Here is a 20,000-nt window from a genome sequence, read left to right as displayed (position 1 = left end):
ATGCACACGCACAGTCGCACACGCACACGCATACGCACACACACATTCGCACATATGTATGTATGTATATATAGTCATGTGTGTAGGTGTTGATGTGGGTGTTTATGAGTACATCTGGTACATCAGAAGAACTAGTTTCATTTCAATAACAAAGTGAAGAGAAGGAACGGAAGAGAGAGAGAGAGAGAGAGAGAGAGAGAGAGAGAGAGAGAGAGAGAGAGAGAGAGAGAGAGAGAGAGAGAGAGAGAGAGAGAGAAAGAAAGAGAGAGAGAGAGAGACAGAGAAAGAGAGAGAGAAAGAGAGAGAGAGAAAGAAAGAGAGAGAGATAGATAGATAGAGAGAAAGATAGAGAAAGATAGAGAAAGAAAGAGAAAGATAGAGAAAGAAAGAGAAAGAGAAGGAGAGAAAGAGAGAAAGAAAAGGAGAGAAAGAGAGAAAGAGAGAAAGATAGAAAGATGAAAAGAAAGAGAGAAAGAGAGAGAAGGAAAGAGAAAGAGAAAGAGAGAAAGAGGAAGAGAGAAAGAGAAAGAGAGAGAGAGAAAGAGAGGGAGAAAAAGAGAGGGAGAAAAAGAGAGAGAGAAAGAGAGAACGAGAAAGAGAGAGAGAAAAAGAGGGAGAGAGAGAGAGGGGGAGAGAAAGAGAGGGAGAAAGAAAGAGAGAGAGAAAGAGAGAGAGAGAGAGGAGGGAAGAGAGAAAAAAAATTGTCACGCACCAAATAAAAAAACAAACACCGGAAACGAGGTGAAGCGACAGACAGACGAACAATGGCCCCAGCAGACAATATCTCGTGTCAATCTCCACCCTAGCAGACCGTTTTGCCAACACCCTCCGTTACTCTACTAGTCTCGTTTATCATCGCATGCAACGGACTTCATTATCGTTCAACTCACGGGCATACGTACGTTCTTGCACTGGGAAATTGACATAAAAGTGCTTCTTTTTTTAAAGCCATGTTGTTCTACGGAGAATGTATCATAAAAGTGCGTTTTTTAAAAATAAAAACCACGTTGCACTGAAACTTTAACATCAAAGAGCGTGTTTCTCGTTCATTTATTTATCTTTTTATTTTTTAAGCGCGATACAAACGGTCTTCGGGTTTGCAGTCTAGTAATTTCAAAACTCTTTGGTTAGATTTAGCATCAACAATGACAGGATGAAGTGGAAAAAACGTGCACTAACTTCTCGCGATTTGGGTGGCCCCCGTACTGGCGCTGTTGCTCGGAGGAAATAAAGGGTTGTGCACCACATAATGACATGTTGTTGCAAGCCGTATGATGTTATTATTGTTCCGGACTGAGGAAGTTGTTGGTTAGATTACAACTCTCCTTTGCAGGAATCTGCTACTGGGTGGCGTATAAACACCCGTTGACAAGGTTATTAATGAAATGAAAGGAAGATATTGTCTTGATATTATACTTTCCAGCGTCTGAATGTACCAGGAATTATGACAGTGTGGCGTGCGTGTGCATTTCCCAAGATACTGTGGTGGTCAATATGGTACGTGCGCAAAACATAAGATATTGGTTCTTTATGGTTAAGATCAGCGTATCTGGTTATTGATTGTTGCAAATAACATACCTCGAGATGCCTCTTATCTTTGATATATACATCTTTTCAAATCTTTCCTTTACAATTTTGACTTAGAGAGGCGAATATCGACAGGATTCTCTTTTATTTTTTAATGCTATTTTTTTTTTTTTTTTTTTTTTACACATGAAATGAAAAGACGTCGAGAAACTTCAAAGGAAAAGGGAGTAGTCATGTAGCCCGGCGAGAGTAGCGTTGTGTAGTCATTTTGATAGGATTTCAGGATTTCCTTCGTTGCGGTTTGATGAGATAGAATCCATGACTCAGGGTGACGTCACGCATGTACCGCGCCAGGACGTCTTGAGGAGAATTCGATGGTTTATTTATTTATTTTTCTTCTTCTTATTTTTTTTTTCTTTTAGCTAAAAACTAAATAGATTTTGTTCAAGATGCTTCATAAATTGTTTGTATGTGTGTTGTAGTATATTTGTATATCTATGTCTGGGTGTGCACTTGTCGTATCTGTGTTTGTGTACGCGTAACAGATACTCTTGTCACGTGTTCTTACGCTTTCGCTCACGTCATCCGGGCAAGAACCTTCCCGTGTCATTAGGTATCTGTCATGTCCACATCTGTTTCTCGGAAATTGTATGACAAGGTGCATTGGCGTGAGAACAGTTATCACTTAAAGGCTGAACGCGCATTCTTTTGACATTTTTTTGAGGTTTCTGTAATGTAGTGAGTCACGATTATAAATCAGGACACAATAAGGTTAATCTGTGGAAGATTTAAAGAAAACCTGTGAATGTGTTCGTGCTTGTAGTATCAACTGATGAACACGTAATTTTTAAATTCATGAATATTCCCATCGATCTTACCCCAATCATTTCAACCTTCCAGACATTCAAGATGTCAGCACGACTACACTTGCTGACACTGGTGGTGGCGGCGGCGGCGATGTCAGCGGGCGCGACTCAGACCACGGCACAGACCGAAAGCAGCAACAGCCGAAGGTCTTCGAGTCTCGTGCAGGAGAAGATGTCCCTTACGCCAGACACCGAGGTCTTGGTGGAAATTCCTATGTGTTGCGGCGTGGACCAGGTCTTCAACATGTCCGGGATGAGCTGTGAACCCGCTGCGACGAAGCCTGTGATCGCGTTTCATTATGAGGTGAGCGAGCAGAAGCGGTCGGTCGGTCGGTCGGTCGGTCGGTCGGTCGGTCGGTCGGTCGGTCGGTCGGTCGGTCGGTCGGGAGAGGGTGGAATTCTTTATGTTTGTGTTGTAACTATTCTCTCTCTTTATGTTGTAATACAGATCGAATTCTACGGACGATTCTTCTGCATGTATTGTAAGGCAAAGCGAATTATAGGGAAAGTTAGTTTGCTTCATATGTCTATGTAGAGGCCAGGCTGAAAAGAAAGAACAAACCTAAGCTTTCAAAGAAGGATATCAATAGGTTGTCAACATTTAAAACGAAAGAAACAATATTGATCTTTATTTAACCAACAGGACGGAAGACCAGTAGAATACCAGTTCGCCTACAACGTCACTGTAGGTTTCCCGAACTGTACCTTCTACAGCCTTCAGCCAACCATCGAACCTTCTGATGAATTCTTCCTGTTACCAGATGGTTAGTATTTTCACACCTTGAAAGTATCTGTTAACAACGATTTATATCTCATTTTTCTCTCTATATATATCTTTATTCCAATTGATAGTACTTGACTGACAAGAATATTTACAAAATATTTGTTATATACTCTTCCACCAAACACTTCTAACCGCATCCGCCCCCCTCCCCCTCCCCCTCCGCCAGGTCAGCTGATGGTGTCAGCGGGAGACAAGGAGAAGCTGGACAAGGAGAAGTTCTGTCTCTTGGCGACCAAGGAGGAAATGGAGGCGATCGTGTGCTTTCCTGATGCTGTAAGAGCTTCGGTGGGAATATCTCACGTCTTAGTCCTTGCTTGGGATATATTGATGGGATTGATATCGTTATTTTCTTTTGTTATTGTTTTGTGCTTATTTTGTGTTGTTGTTATTATTGATGTTGTTATTGTTATGATTGTTGTCATTATCTTTATCATCATCCCCGTCATTATGTATTATGGTCATATATATATATATATATATATATATATATATATATATATATATATATATATATATATATATATATATGTTCAGTGTGATCGGATTAGTAGAGTGAATTATTCTCATTTTATACTTCATGAAAGATACCAATCAACAGAACGTTCCTAATTTCACCGTATTATCTTGAAATTTTGAAGTCTTTAGAATTCTCAATATATCATGAAGCACCTACCTTTTTTCGATTTTCACACACAGCAACTTACTCGCTCCATGCTTAAGACAAAAAATAAAATGGGAGAAGATAACCATCATAAAAAGAATCTCCTCTCACTAAGACAAGATATCGTAATCCTCATGATAATATAAAAACAAATAAAATGACACATAAACAATCGTAACTAACCTTCCCTCTCCTTACAAACAACCCAGAAAGAACCGACCTTCCACCACGTCGTGTACCAGACGCTGTATCCGATCGGCATGATCATCTCCTCCATCTTCTTGGCTCTGACGCTCTTCGTGTACTGCCTGGTGGTGGAATTGAGGGACCTCCTCGGCCGCTGTCTCATCTGCGCCGTGGCTTCGCTGTGTCTTGCCCAGATCTCGACTGTGGTGGTGCAGTTGGCCACACACAAGCTGTCCATGACGGAGTGTATTTTTACCGGTGAGTGACGGGCGGGTGAATGTATGAATGGGAGACTGATTTTTTTTTTATCTTGGCTCATTTTTCTTCTCTGTGTATCTGTTTTTGACTCTGTTGCTATGTCTCTGTCTCTCCCTCCCTCCCTCCCTCCCTCTCTCTCTCTCTCTCTCTCTCTCTCTCTCTCTCTCTCTCTCTCTCTCTCTCTCTCTCTCTCTCTCTCTCTCTCTCTCTCTCTCTCTCTCCCTCCCTCTTTCTCTCTCTTTCTTTCGATCATCGGTATAACTAATCATAAGTGCATAGCGGTTCATGATGTTGTCAGTGATGTAATTTGAGCTTCGTAGAGCAGACATCTCGTAGCTTCCGTTCATGAAGTAAGTCCTAAACAAACCGTTCAAAATACATGAACAAAAAGAAGATGTGGGGTCTAGAGCCGCGTTCTCCTCCCAGCTCTTCAGATTACAAGTCTGGTTATCCTAAACCTGTTCTTTGTTAGCTCGCTCATGTAAACACCAGCAACACCAGCGTGAAAGATACCTCTTAATCTCTCCAGCATTTCTCCCCAACTAGTTTTCTCTTTGTTCACATTTTCCTAACCTTATCTCTATTTATATTTAGATCCTATGTAGGTCTGTTTGTTTGCCTGTCTCCCCTATCCTCTTTTTCCGTCTGTGTCTGTCTCGGCTTCACTCTATTTCCTCTCTCTTTATCTCTGCCTCTGTTTATCTCTGTCTGTCTGTCTGTCTCTCTTTCACCCCCTCACTCTCTCCTCTCTCCTCCTCTTTTCCTGCCTTCCCTTCCCACTTCCCCTCCTTCCGCCTCACTCAATAACCACAGCCAAACTTTATAAATGACACGTAGGCCTACACGCCTCCAAAGTGTGAGTCTAAGAGTGTCAACGCGATGATTAATGACGTCACTTCCTCTTGACAGCCGTGATGATGCACTTCTGGTACATGGCGGCCTTCTTCTGGCTCAACGTCATCTGTTTCAACGTCTTCCTCACCGTCTGGTAAGTACTCTGAAGGGGACAGGGTAAGGAAGGAGAGGAGGAAGGGAAGGGCAGGCAGGGGAATGGGGGGGAAAGGGACAGGGAGGGAGGAGGGAGAGGACAAGGAGAAAAGGGAAGGAGAGTGAAGGAGAAAAGGGGAGAAGTGGGGTAGAGAAGGAAAAAAATAGGGAAAGGAAAGGAAGGGAGAGGGAAGGGGAAAAGAGGAAAGGGAAGGAAAGTGAAGGAGAAAAAGAGGGGAGAAGGAACAGAAGGGAGATAAAAAGCAGAAAGATGGAAGTAAGGGAAGGGAGGAAGGAGGGTAATAGAGAGAAAAGAGGAGAAAAGAGGAAAGGAAAGGAAAGTAGAGAAAACGGAGGAAGGAAATGAGGTTCAACGAAAGAAAACAATACGCAGGGAAGATTTAAAAGAGATGAAGGATAAACGAGGAGAGAAGGAATGTCGTGAATAGGAAAGACGAAGACAAAGAAAACGTAAAAGATAAAGAAAAAAATAAAATAAAAATAAAACAGCCTAACACAAAACAAAAGGAGACACTCAAAGGAAGAAAACAAATACTTACAAAAATACAACAAATAGAGAGGAAAGAAAGATAGATGTATGGAAGTGGAAAACGAAGGTAAGAGGGGACCAGACTAATAAGGGGAGAGAGAGAACCGCCCCCCTTTCCTTCCCCCACCCCCCCTCTCTCTCACCACTTCGCTAAGACCTGTGCAAACAGAGGTGAGAGAGAGAGAGAGGAGCTAGAGGAGGGGGGAACGATGAGCTCTCGGCACACGCGGTCTCTTGGGATAACTACAGAAGCCGCCGTGTGTGCTGCTGTATTTTGATTTATTTTCGTGTTGTGTTCTTGATGATTGGTGTTATATTCTGTGTGATTATTTATCTTATTTGGGATTGGTGATTGTGGTTATCAGTTTTGTTGTCATCAAGGTCGTCTTCAGTATTCTTATTATCATGTATCATCATTATAATTATTATGATCATCATCATTCATCGATCAGTTATCATTATCACCACCGCCGTCAACTCCATTATCATTGTTTTAATTAAAATAACTTTTTCTATTACTATTTACATCGTATCCATGATGATTAGGATAAAGACCACAATTTACCCTTGAAGGCAGTTATATCCTCAAGGATTCTTCCGCAACATCTACTAATAATACAGATAACAATATAAAAAGATAAAAAACACACACAAAAACAAAACAAAACAAAAAAACAGGAAAATAATAAATGAAAAAAGAAAGAATAAATGACCTCCCCCAAAAAAAGAGAAGAAAAAGAAAAAGTAAAAAGAAAAAAGTCGAGAAACTATGGAATTAGGTTAGATGTTTATTCGTCTCTTTTTCACAGTGCTTTGTTGTTTAATCTAATACTCGTCCGAGATAATTCAATCATAGTATTTGCTCACCATTATGGCAGCTTTGGGCGTCGGGGGGAGTGGGGGGGGGAAGAGGGTGAAGGGGGAGAGGAGGTGGGAGGGTGAAGGAGTGGTTAAGAGGGAAATGGAAGTGGAGGAGGAGAGGGGGGTAGGGGTAGAGGAGAAATAGGAAGACAAAAAGGAAAGAGGAAGAGTGAGAAGAGGGGGGAGAGGTGGAGTGAGGAGTGAAAGGGAGAGTAGGGAGGAGGGAGGAGTGAGGGGAAAGGAGAAAAGGAGGAGGGAAGAAGAGAGGAACGATATGGAAGGAGAGGGGAGGGTCAAGAAAGTGGAGTGGAGGGGAAAAGATGGAGAGGAAAGACCATAGGAAGAGAAGGAAAGTAGAAGAGTAAGAGGAAGCCGAAGAAGTAGGGAAGAAGAGGAGGGGGAAAGATCTATTAGGAAGAGGGAGGGGGGGGGTGAAGGGGGGAGGAAAAGGGGAGACTCGAGTGTTTACTCGAGAAAACTAGCTTAGATTTATCCATATAAAAAGATAAAAATCCGAAAATGGTAATAGGAAATCTGGTCTTGGTTCTTAGAGTACATTCATCCCCCCATCCCTTCCCCTCCCCCCCTTCTCCCCCGAGGAAGAAAATATCATATTTGTATTTTTTTTTTTACTTTTACTTTTACTTTTTTTTGTTTTTTTCTTTTTTTTACGAGAGAAGGTTGCCTGTGGAAGAAGAGGATAAGAAAGGGAGAGGGGAAGGAAGGGGATGTTGATGGAGACCAGGAGAGGGTGGGGGGTGATGGAGGGGGAGGTGGAAGGGAAAGGGTTAGGGTAGAATGAGTTGATTTACGCAACGTGACAGCCTGTCTTGGTATTATTTATGAGGCTACTAGAGAAAAAGATGAGCGTTAGTTTTTATGGTTGCGTAGCATAAATCATAATCTATTTATGTATATTTGTATACATGTATATATACATATATGTATATCTATCTATATACCTATATATATATAGAGAGAGGGATAGATAGAGAGATAGATAGATAGATAAATAAGTGGATAGATAGATACTTATATTGCACACACACACACACCACACACACACGCACACACACACACACACACACACACACACACACACACACACACACACACACACACACACACACACACACACACACACACACACACACACACACACACACACACACACACATTCAAAATCCGCGTAATCATCATCGCTCTCATTATCCGCGTCACGATGCCTTCCTCTTCAATACTTTCCTCTTTTTAACTGTCAAGAGTCTCGCATCGGATCACTTTTCTTCCTGTCAGATTGGATATCCTGGAGTAATGATCTCGTGTGCACATACAGAGAAAGTTGAAATGTGTGTATGTATGCGTGTACGTATGTATGCGTGTATATGTGTGTATGTATCACCCTCGCTTCGTCGGTCACTGGTCACGCTTCGTCCAGGCAGATTTCCGGTCTGGTTCCCCCTTATCTTGGGATTACCTTTCTCCGTTTCTCTTTTTTTTCTTTCTGTCTATCTGTCTGTCTTTTCTTTTCTTTCTCTTTCTTTTTCCCTCCCTTCCTCCCTCTCTCTCTCTCTAACCTTTCTCCCCTGTCCATCTCTCTTTCTTTCTTTTTTTTCTCCTCTCTCTCTCTCTTTTTCTCTCTCTGTATCTATCTATCTATCTATCTATCTCCACTCTATCTCTATCTATCTATCTCCCCAACTTCCCCCTCTCTCTCTTTATCTCCTCTCTTTCTTTGTCTATCTGTCTTTCCGTTTCTCTATCTGTCTCAATCCTCCCCCCTCCTTCCCGCCCCCCTCCCGCCTCTCTTCACGTGTCGTACACTCTCACCCTCTCGGATTGGGTTCAACCGTGGTGCGTCCATCTCATGCATACTAATGCCCGGATATGCCCTCATTACATGCAGTCCTGGCGGAGATATCCCTGTCGCCGCGTCCCTATCGCCCGTCAGCCACCCTCTAGAGACCAACACGCGCCCAGGCCCTGTGCCATCAGAGCGGGAGGGAAGGGGCGCGGCGCTCCCTTAATAGTGACCCGGGATAAGCCAAGCGCTGACGCCATGTTCTTTCGGGAGAGTTTAGTGGAGATCAGGCGATAGCGGAATGTTGAAGGACGGAGGGAAAGAGGGAGAGGGGCTCTTGCGGCCGTCGGCAAGCGCAGTTGCCTCCGCTGTGCTTGCTTTTGTCTCGTGCCTCGCTGGCGCAGAGGTACTTCAAATGAGGCTCGCTTCATCTTGACGCTGGGTGGACCTCGCTGGGAAACACGATGGGCTTGTCTAATGACATGGCGAATCAGGTTGAGTGTGCAATTCGCATCCTCTTGCAAAGCATTACTGTCGATAGTGACTACGAAGTTGTATTTATCGGTGTCAGGCTTGCAAACAGATGCACACACACACACACACACACACACACACACACACACACACACACACACACACACACACACACACACACACACACACACACACAAACACAAATACACACGCATGCACAATCATACAGTATATATATTATATCATATAATTTTCAGTCCTAACCGAAACCTGTAATTACTGACATGAATAACTACAAGTTAGCGACCAACAAATATTACTATACCTATGATTTTGGGATAATATACAAAATACAACATGAAAGATATACAGCGGATGAAATTGCAAGGTTTTTGGTCAAGGCTACGTGTTGCAGAGAGCCATTGTTCACGTCAAAGAAAGGTTTTATTGCATTTGATACTCATTGTCTTTGAGGTCAAGAGAAAGTTGTGGCTGACGGCAATCATATGGTCAATCAGATATCATAGATGAATAAGCTTTATTCTTTTGATATCAATCTCATGTCCTGAAAAGAAAGATATAGTAGAGAAAGAGAAAGTAACGACACGTGAAATATATTCCGAAATATATTTATGTTTGTATGCATGTGTGCATATATTCTATGGATGTATGAATGTGCACAAACACACACACACACACACACACACACACACACACACACACACACACACACACACACACACACACACACACACACACACACACACACACACACACACACATATATATATATATACATATATATTATACATATATGTATATATACATATACATATCAATATTTTTTTACACACACATACGCACACGCACACGCACACACACACACACGCACACGCACACGCACACGCACACGCACACGCACATACACACACAAACACACACGCATACATGTATATATATATATATATATATATATATATATATATATATATATATATATATATATATATATAATTGTATATGCATATTTATTTATTCATATATATTTACATAAAAACGCCAAGACCTCCTTAACTTACCCTCATTTACTCTGAGGGTCGTCTCGTTATACCCTCGTTAACCTCACTCCATTTACTTCAGTGCCTCTACGCCCCTGCACAGCGGCACTCCCCTTCCCTCTCCTACCCCCTTTCCCGGACCCGTCTACCCTCTCCCTCCTCTCCCGTTCCTCCCTTCTCCTTATCCCCCTCTTCCTCCATCTCCCCCCCCCTTTCCGCAAACCTCTTCTCCCCTTTCCTCTCCCTATCTCGCATGCGAATTACTCAGCACGTAGAGGGGAGGAAGCCTCCCTTCTTTCCCCTTGTTTGCCTACAGAACCCCCTCTCTCCCTCCTACTCCTAACCCTCTACTCCCCCCATCCCCCCCACCCTTTTCCCTTACAACCATTAGCCTCCTCTCTCCTCCCCTTCTACCTCTATCTCCCTCTCCCTTTTCCTTCTCTCTCTTCATTTTTCTCCAACACACTCCTTTTCCCCTCACCTCTTCTTCCAACACACTCCTTTTCCCTTTTATCTCTTCCTCCAACACACTCCTTTTCCCTTCACCTCTTCCACCAACCCACTCCTTTTCCCTTCACCTCTTTCAACCCACTCCTTTCCACCTCACCTCTTCCTCCCTATCTCTCTCTGCCTTTCCCTCCACCCCTATCCTACCCTACCCTCCCCTCCACTCATTCCCCTCCTTTCCCCTCTCTCTCCCCACTACCTCTTTCTGCACCCCACCCCACACCCCTTTCCCCCTCACCTCTCCCCTCGCTGAGTGGTAAATACACCAGAGGGAAATACCCGCCGATGTCCCCTCAACGTTGTTACGAGAACCGAGATATGCAGATGAGGTCAACAGTGAACGGCGTCTGTGTGGTGTATCTTTTTTTTTTTCTTGGGCTCGTTAGGAATTCCAAACGTCTAACGCTCATTATCGTCTAGCAGAGTCAGACTGAAGAGATATTATTTTCTTAGATGTATTTTGTATCTTAATAACATTTTTTTCTGTCTTAGATCATCTGTTCTTTTTTTTTGTCTTACCATTGTCATCATCACTGATATTCTAATGATCTTTAATAACTCAATTTATTTCGTTGCTTTTGTCATCTCGTTTTACATCTCCCTCCCTCTCTCTCTCTCTCTCTCTCTCTCTCTCTCTCTCTCTCTCTCTCTCTCTCTCTCTCTCTCTCTCTCTCTCTCTCTCCCTATCCCTCCCTCTCCCTCCTTCCATCTCTCTTTCTCTATTTCTCTCTTACAAACAGACACGAATACAAAACTCAGACACACAAAGACATACACAGAACACCAAGGCAGAAAAAAACGCATGTCATCTGTTCTGTGTAGCTAGTGACAATGCACATGTCCATCATGCTTGCAAGTCACTGCACTGGTGTTCATCGGAACAGTATGATGTGATGAAATAGAATCGTAATGGTGATAACGATGATGTGGTGAAGATGACGATGATGATAAGGATAATAATAATGATGATAATGATAATGTTGGTGAGAGTAATAATGATAATGATGATAATGGTAATAATAATAATGATAATAATAATGGTGATAATGATAATGATAATAGTAATGACAATGATAATAATCACCACCACCACCACCAACAACAACATCCATGACTAATAAGATAACAAATCCAAACAAAGAACAAGAAAGTTCCATCTAACTCCATTACCTTCGCCACCCCGACACCTGGCACTACGAACCTGCCTCGCCTCAGGTACCCAATAAGACGAAGCTTGAATCAGGTAAAAAAGGAAAAAAAAAGAAAAACAAGAAAAAAAGAAGGAAAGAGGAGAGAGGAAAGATAGATGGAGAAAAGAAGAGGAAGGAATAGAGGGAGGATCGAATGATGGAAGGGGGGTGGAGGAGAGGGGTGAGAGGGGGTGGAAGAGGGTGGAGGAGAGGGGTGAGAGGGGTTAGAGGTGGGAAGGGGGGGGGGGTTAGTGTGCTCTCTTTCCCCCTTCGTCTCGATTGGACTGGAGGATTAACTTCATTAACCATAATCTATACTCGATCCTCCGGGGGCGAGCTGTCTCCCCCTCCCCCCCACCCCTCCCCTCTTATCCCTCCTGACACGCTAACGGTGCCAGGATAAAAGATGATTATGATAATGATGAAGGAAGGGGGCGGGGGGAGGGGGGGGGGAGCTGGGTACATTATACATGTGGTTTTGGAAGCATCACGAAGTCTGACTGTCACTGGTTCACTTATGCATGAGACTCCTCCCAGAGAGAGAGAGAGAGAGAGAGAGAGAGAGAGAGAGAGAGAGAGAGAGAGAGAGAGAGCGAGAGAGAGAGAGAGAGAGAGAGAGAGAGATAGGAGGAGGGAGAGGAGGATAGTGAGTGAGTGAGTAAGAGAGACATAGCGATAGAGATAGATAGACAGATAGATAAAGTGAGTGAGTGAGTAAGTGAGTGAGTGAGAGAGAGAGAGAGAGAGAGAGAGAGAGAGAGAGAGAGAGGAGGTCGTCGCGATCTATGTGTCGCTCAATCATGCGTTACAGGGGTCACTCAACCTCACCATGCGACATGCACATGTGGAGAAAACCTTAACCCAATCTAACCTAACTCGAGATCTACCTAATGGAACAGCACACACGCGGAAAATACGAAAAAGAAGTTTCACATCGTAATCTATAACCAAAATTACCTAATCCAAGCAACCTAGCTTAGTTTAACCTAATCCAACTAACCAATCCAACCTTGGCTAACCCAAATGCAAGCCGAGTCTAGCCTATACCAACCAACCTAGCCAAACCTAATCTAACCCAAACCCAGCTCATCTAACTTACCCTAACCTAACCGATCCCAGCCCAAAATAGCCTAAACTACCAGACTAATAAATATGCGCGGAACGATAGGTATTGCTATGTCAGTATGCCAGAAGCTACACGTCTTGAATGCCTCGTAGATCTGAAATCGATTGGTGTGTTTGTGGCATTATGTGTATCTGTGAGGGGTGCACGTGGGTATGTGATATTTCTTTTTGTCGTTTGTGGGTGTGTATGTTTTGAAGTTTTATGCGTGTGTGTGTGTGTGCGTGTGTGTTTGGAAGTAGTGTATACAATATTAGTAAAAAAAAAACAAAAACTAAGAACATTTTTTATGATGTTTGCGCTTCGACTTATATCGTGAATATATCCTACACAACCTAGCCCAACCAAATAACAGTCCCATTACTTCGTTTTGAAATAAACTCAGTCCATTCATTCCTCAGAAGAAAAGTGAAAACTTCTGTGAAATGAAATGTTGGAGTGAGCTGGACTGGTGGAAGCACGTAAGCAGAACTGTGTCTACGATCGCAAACGATGTTTATGTAAAACAGAGCTTTGATTTGTTCTGTAAAAAATAATAATAATAATAGTAATAAATAAATAAAAGGGAGAGAGAAAGAGCGAGAGAGGGGGGGATGGAGAACGGGATAAGGAAAGAGAGAGAGAGTGAGAAATAGATAGAAAGAGAGATAGAATTACAGAGATAGAGGCAGAGACAGACAGACAGTCAAGAAGGAACGAGCGAGCGAGGGAGAGCGCGCGCGAGAGAGAACAATATTACCCAATAATCCATCGCAGCACAGCCATCCAATAAGCACGGATTTTCTTCGACTCCGGGAAAACAAAAGAAGCGAAATGGACCTTTTTTTTTTTTTTTTTTTTTAAGAAAATGTGATCTACAAAGAAAATGGAAAAGTTAGGAGCGACGGGGCTGTCGTCACGCCCTCGGGCAAGAGAAACTCGGAAAACGTGCCAAATGCGTCAAGCGCTGTGCTATATACTTAAGTGGACCAAGTGAATGCATAGAGAAGGTTAAAGAATATTGATTTTTTTTTTATTTAGTATTGATTCGCACTTCAGCCTGACATCCCAAAGACAAACAGCCTACGTGGTACTTATCAACAGATTATCGGAATGCATAACGCAACAAAAATAGATCAGGTTCATCGTACTTATAAAATTTTCCGGATAAAAAAGAATCGAATAAACTATAAGAAAAAAACATATCAATACAACCTTGTCCTTCAAAAGCATAGGAAAATGAAGACCCAAATCCAACCAGTAATCTAGAGCTTAATCTTAACCAATAAGCTTGACTGCAGAATAAGCTATGGTTGGAACAGGTATGCTATGGGAACCGGTTCTGAACTGCTTACGTGCAGGTAGACACATCTCTCTGTGACGTGGTTCGTCCTTTCAAGATGGAGGGGGGTGAGGGAAGGGGGGGGGGCGGTAGAGAGGCAGACGAGTCGGTAGGAAGACTCAAGGTAGACATAAGGAGGAAATGCTGCTAAAATTCGTGAACGGAATGATTTCAGAAATTGGAAGGGGAAGGATGGAGAGGTGGGACTGTAATTGGGGACGTAGTGGGATCTTGTTATTTTATTTTATATATATATATATATATATATATATATATATATATATATATATATATATATGTATTTATATATGTACATATGGATATATATATATATATACATATGTATATATAATATATATATATATATATATATATATATATATATATATATGTATGTATGTATGTATAAATTTATATAAATATAGATGTACAAACATATATATATATATATATATATATATATATATATATATATATATATATATATATATATATATATAATAGCTAATAATCGTGCTTCTTCATTCCCTACGCATGTTACTTAAAAAACGCAACACTTATTTATACTCGATTATCCTATTCAGCGTATGATTCATCTCCCACTCCGTTGCAAATTCTAACTAATTTTCCCGACCCAGCACCGTCCGAAAAAGGAGTTGTATAGCATGGACCTGTAATCACTAACTAAGGCTACCCTCGCATACCTTGCCTGCTATGTCTTGTCCTGCCTTGCCTTGCCTTGCCTTGGCTCACCTTGTTTTCTTTTTTTTTCTTATTTTGTCTTGTCATGTCTTCCTTTGCACTTACTCGACTTACCTTAACTAACTCTTTTCTAGCCTAACCTTGCCTTACTATATACCCTTACCCTACACTACGTTAAACCAACCCAACCCTATTTTTGCCCTAGCATACCTTACCTTACCTCGAACCTACGTTTGCCTTGCCTTGCCTTACCTCATCGTATCTTAACTTGCCTTGCCTTACCTTGCCTTGCCAATCCCTTCAAGGTTGTCGGACTGCGCTCCTCGGTGTAAAGTAACAGACTGTCATGAACGAGACAGCTACAGTCTTTAGTCGTAAAGGAGGAAGTAACAGGAATAAATAAATTGCTTAGCTGCTAAGATGCATGGAAGAATGTTCAATTGTTTTAGAGACGAGAAAAGAGATGTTGATAATATTTGACGATCAAGAAGAGTAAAAAGGATGGGATACGTGTACGTATATACATATATATTCTGATATTCAAATAAATGTGTGTATGTGTATGTAAGTACATATATACGTACTCGTGTGTGTGTACTAGTGTGTATGTATATAAATAAATATAGATATTTTCCACGAATCAAAGCGCATATGTGCAACGGCTGATGCAGGCGCGTCTTAGGATGTCCATTTGTGAAGATGCTACCTGCCTCGACGACCTCGGGAAAGGAATCTTCTGCTTACGTAATAGTATCACCTCTGGCGTAACACAGGTCTATAGTTAACCCTCCTTCCATCTCTCTTCCCTTTTCTCTCATTTCTCTCTCTCTCTTTCACTCTTTCTCTCTCTCTCTCATTCAGTCTCTCTTTCTCTCTCTCTCTCTCTCTCTTTCTCTCTCTCTCATTCTCTCTCTCTCTCTCTCTTTCTCTCTCTCTCATTCTCTCTCTCTCTCTCTCCCTCTCTCTCAAGTGTGCGTGCCTCTTGTATTATTGTTTTCATGCGGAGTAGAATGATGGATAGATTGTAGGTGATCTTCCCTCTTCTTCCTATTTCCTCCATCATATGAATTGCGTTGCGTTTAGTGCAACGCCAGATGCAAAGGGGAAAGCAATAGAAAAAAAAAGGATTATAACCGTGACGTTGCATTTATTTAATCATACACGTACAACATCGCGCTGCAAGATCCTACACATGTACACGAAAACCAAGAACAAACGTCCATGTGCTTGGAATCGTCGAGAAAAATATTTTGATCAAGAATATTAGAATATTGAAATCCAAAAGTCTCAACTGCGTGGCAACAATAGACACACTCAGTCGTCACGTACACCACACAGATAAACAAAAACAGAACACATAAAAAAACAAAAGCGATAAAAAAAACATCAACAACAACACATCACCTTGGGGCAGCGATGGAGAAGAATGTGAATAATATTAAGATGAAGAAGGCGTCTAAAAATAAGATTGTGAAAAGCAGTTGGATGGGGTATGACGAAGAAGAGGAAAAAAACGAAGAAGATGAAGAAGGTGAAGAATAAGAATAAGAGTACGGTGAAGGAGAAGGGTAAGGAGAAGAAGAAGGAAGAGAAAGAAAAGAAGGAGGAGGAGAAGGTGAGGGTGAATAAAAATGAGAATGAAAATGAGAAGGAGAAGTAGAAGTAGAAGGAGACAGAGAAGGTGAGGTGAAGGTGAGGTGAAGGTGAAGGGAAAGGGGAAGGAGAAGGAGAAGGAGAAGGAGAAGGAGAAGGAGAAGGAGAAGGAGAAGAAGAAGAAGAAGAAGAAGAAGAAGAAGGTGAGGTGAAGGTGAGGTGAAGGTGAAGGTGAAGGGGAAGGGGAAGGAGAAGAAGAAGAAGAAGAAGAAGAAGAAGAAGAAGAAGAAGAAGAAGAAGAAAAAGAAAACGTAAAAGTAAAAGAAAACAGAAAGAAGAAGAATAAGAAGAAATAGAAAAAGAAGAAGAAGAAAGAAAGAAAAAAAGCGAAAAAACAGTAGCAAAAATTTATTGAGGTGATGAAAGGTATTTATCTGGTAAAGATTTTATGGTGGGACTAGGTCTTGTTATGATGAAAGATACATTGCAATGAGAAAATATTGTTGACGAAGATATATCGAGGTAATAAATACACACATTTTAGACACATATATAGCCGTAAGGATTTAGAACGAGTGAAGAATAGTTTTAAATGATAATACTGATGCTAAGAATAATAATAGTACTGATACTGATCATAATAATGACTATAATGATAATGATAATTTTATTGCAATTAATACAATGTTATGAAAAAAATAAATACACTCATACATACATAGAGAGAGAGAGAGAGAGAGAGAGAGAGAGAGAGAGAGAGAGAGAGAGAGAGAGAGAGAGAGAGAGAGAGAGAGAGAGAGATTTTTGTTTTCATCAATTTATTAAAATGAGAAAGCGAGAGAGAAAGAGAGAGAGAGAGAGAGAGAGAGAGAGAGAGAGAGAGAGAGAGAGAGAGAGAGAGAGAGAGAGAGAGAGAGAGAGAGAGAGATTTTTGTTTTCATCAATTTATTAAAAGGAGAAAGCGAGAGAGAGAGAGAGAGAGAGAGAGAGAGAGAGAGAGAGAGAGAGAGAGAGAGAGAGAGAGAGAGAGAGAGAGAGAGAGAGAGAGAGAGAAAGAGAGAAAGAACGTGGAGATGAAGACGACTCAAATGTTTGTCCAGCTGAGAACGCCTTAGAGTGGGTGCGTGGGGGTTGGGGTTACCTATACGCAGAGTATCTGGTAATTTATTCTAAGAAAAAAAAAAAAAAAATCTTAGCTCAGGGCCAGGCTGTTTTTGTTTAGCTATAGACTTTTTTCGTTAATTTTATTTTTTTTCATCTTTCTCGTTTTTATCTGATACACAGCGTGCCTTTCCATTTACGGAGGAATTAAGAGGCTAGATCTGCATTGATAAACAAATTAAACATCAAACTACACCTCTATCGGATAAGCTCGATACATAATCACAATAGACAACAGTAATAAAAACAACATACAATACATAATAACAATGACCAAAAAACAAATAAACAAACAATACACTCCCTCAGCGTAAATAATAACACGATTGAGAAAACAAACAAAACAAAACAAAAAACAACCCCACCAAGGTAAACACAATCTCCATTCCCACCCAAGCAAGACCTACGAACCCCAAATCACGTGACCATCTTCCTTCTCTCCCCAGGTGGAAAAACGACGCCTCTTTCGGACGCCGCTGGTTCATCATGTACTCGATCTACGCCTGGGGTTTCGCGGTCCTCATCTCCGCCGTCGCTTTGGCTCGGGACTTCCACGACGGCTTGCAGGATTCCCCGCTCCCTAAGCCCAACTTCGGGCTGGCCAAGTGCTGGTTTTCAGGTGAGATCCTCCAGGCGGGGAAGGAAGGTCAGGGAAAGGGATTAGGGGGCGGTGGAGGGGTGAAGGTGGGGAGGTAGGTGGGTGGGAGGGGGTGGGGAAGGGGTGGGGGTTTAGAACGGGGTAATGATGGCTGGGACTGTGTAGCTGTTTCGGTCTTCGGTTGTCTCTGTTTCTGACTGTCTGTCTCTGTTTCTGTCTTATTCTCTCTCTCTCTCTCTCTCTCTCTCTCTCTCTCTCTCTCTCTCTCTCTCTCTATATATATATATATATATATATATATATATATATATATATATATATATATATATACATATATCTTTCCTTCTCTGTCTCATTCGCACACCCACCCACTCTCTGCTGGCTGGCTATTAATTCTTTCTCTCTCTCCCTCTGTTTGACCAAAATCATAATTCTTTTATACTTATCTTAGATATATTGATAAGAGATATTTTCCCAATTTTGATGTCAGATTAGTAATCCTCAGAGGAGTGTTCATGGCAAATTATGCATCTTTCCATGGCAATTGTTGTCTCTTATAACATTCTTTATGCAATGAGAGAGTAGGTATTAGCCCTTGCATCTTAAAAGGAAAATAAAGATCTCCCCAAAACGAGTTGTATAAAACCTTGTAGTTAATTTATGACAAACATTATTTAGCCTCCGTGTTGCAAGAGATGTTAGTATTTAAAGCCTAGTGAGAAAATATATTATTCTCTTTTTAGGAGTAGAAAACCGAGAAAAACAATAAGAGCCGGAGAAAGGTTATTACAAATTCAAAACATAAATTCACTCAGACTTACGTCGACGACCTCTGAGCTTGTCACAATCGACAATACTATTTTTAAGGAGACTGTCATAACAAGAAAAAAAAAATCTTTTCGCATGTCACCTGCGCTTAGAAATCTTGGAATTCCCCGGTGTCTTATGATGAACAAAGAAAAAATAAGCAAGAACATCTAGCCCTCGGGCACGAAATATTATATAAGACGCTGGAGTGTGTCCGTTTGCACGTCGACGCGGACAGCAAGACGTATGGTTCGGCCTTGGGATAAGCCTCGATTATCTTAGGCTGTCCACTGATGGTGCTGCGCCAGGCTCGCTTTGTCGGCCTGAACATCATGCTTTTGAAACTTTATTGGAGTCCGAGGTGGTAGAATTACTTTGGTTTATCGCCGGTTTATTCAAATTGCATCTCAGGAGCTATATGGATTTATTGCAGATAGCATTTCTAACTCCATGCTGTGCGGACGTTACTTCCATTCTCGTAGAACATACTGATTAAAAAATGCCCGATTGATGTGCAGAAGGTGTTAAACTTGATATCTTTATTCACACGCAACATTTTGCAATTCAAGTCAGGTTATATCATCCCCATTACTTTCATAAAATTTAGATAAACACCACGCAAAGCCTGCAGGAAGCACGAAATTGTCATGCATCTAAGTAAGAGTCATGTGATACATGCACATCCAACACTCACAGCTGCTTGTATTGTGGGCGAGTCGTCCTCCCACTAATTAGGAGTTTAGAATACTTAATGTTAATTAGTTTTGAGGCACTGTAGACTTTTTCGTAACTAGATGTAAAGTTAAAAACATAATCCCAACCATTTTGTATTATTTTGCTACTGCTGTAAATGGAAAATTAACCAAGTCCGTTTTTTTTCTTATCGTCCTTTCCTTAATGCTTAATGTTATCTGCACTTGAACGATGCAACGAGTCCTGTCATATCAGAATGATTATCACGTGCGGAGACTCTGATACGTCTCAA

The 20,000-nt window shown here is 41.5% G+C and overlaps 1 protein-coding gene across 2 annotated transcripts in view; it reads left to right on the top strand.

Annotated features, from left to right (window-relative positions):
- The window catches only part of LOC122257500 (putative G protein-coupled receptor Mth-like 3), a 44,455-nt gene that overhangs the window by 18,837 nt on the left and 5,618 nt on the right, over positions 1 to 20,000 (top strand). Inside the window, exons 2-7 of one of the 2 annotated variants that reach the window (XM_086540161.1) lie at positions 2,428 to 2,697; positions 3,037 to 3,157; positions 3,344 to 3,462; positions 4,048 to 4,282; positions 5,192 to 5,270; positions 18,057 to 18,229. In XM_086540161.1, the coding sequence (XP_086396287.1) occupies positions 2,437 to 2,697; positions 3,037 to 3,157; positions 3,344 to 3,462; positions 4,048 to 4,282; positions 5,192 to 5,270; positions 18,057 to 18,229 (988 nt within the window). In that variant the 5' untranslated portion in view covers positions 2,428 to 2,436. The remainder of the gene's footprint in view (positions 1 to 2,427; positions 2,698 to 3,036; positions 3,158 to 3,343; positions 3,463 to 4,047; positions 4,283 to 5,191; positions 5,271 to 18,056; positions 18,230 to 20,000) is intronic. The other variant, XM_086540164.1, reaches the window with a different exon arrangement.

This window comes from Penaeus japonicus, unplaced genomic scaffold (assembly GCF_977035675.1).
Source record: "Penaeus japonicus unplaced genomic scaffold, GWHDUDI00000001_assembly GWHDUDI00000001, whole genome shotgun sequence".
Lineage (NCBI taxonomy): Eukaryota > Metazoa > Arthropoda > Malacostraca > Decapoda > Penaeidae > Penaeus > Penaeus japonicus.
The sequence above is the reverse complement of the archived record's forward strand: the minus strand, read 5'-3'. Positions and strand labels throughout refer to the sequence as shown.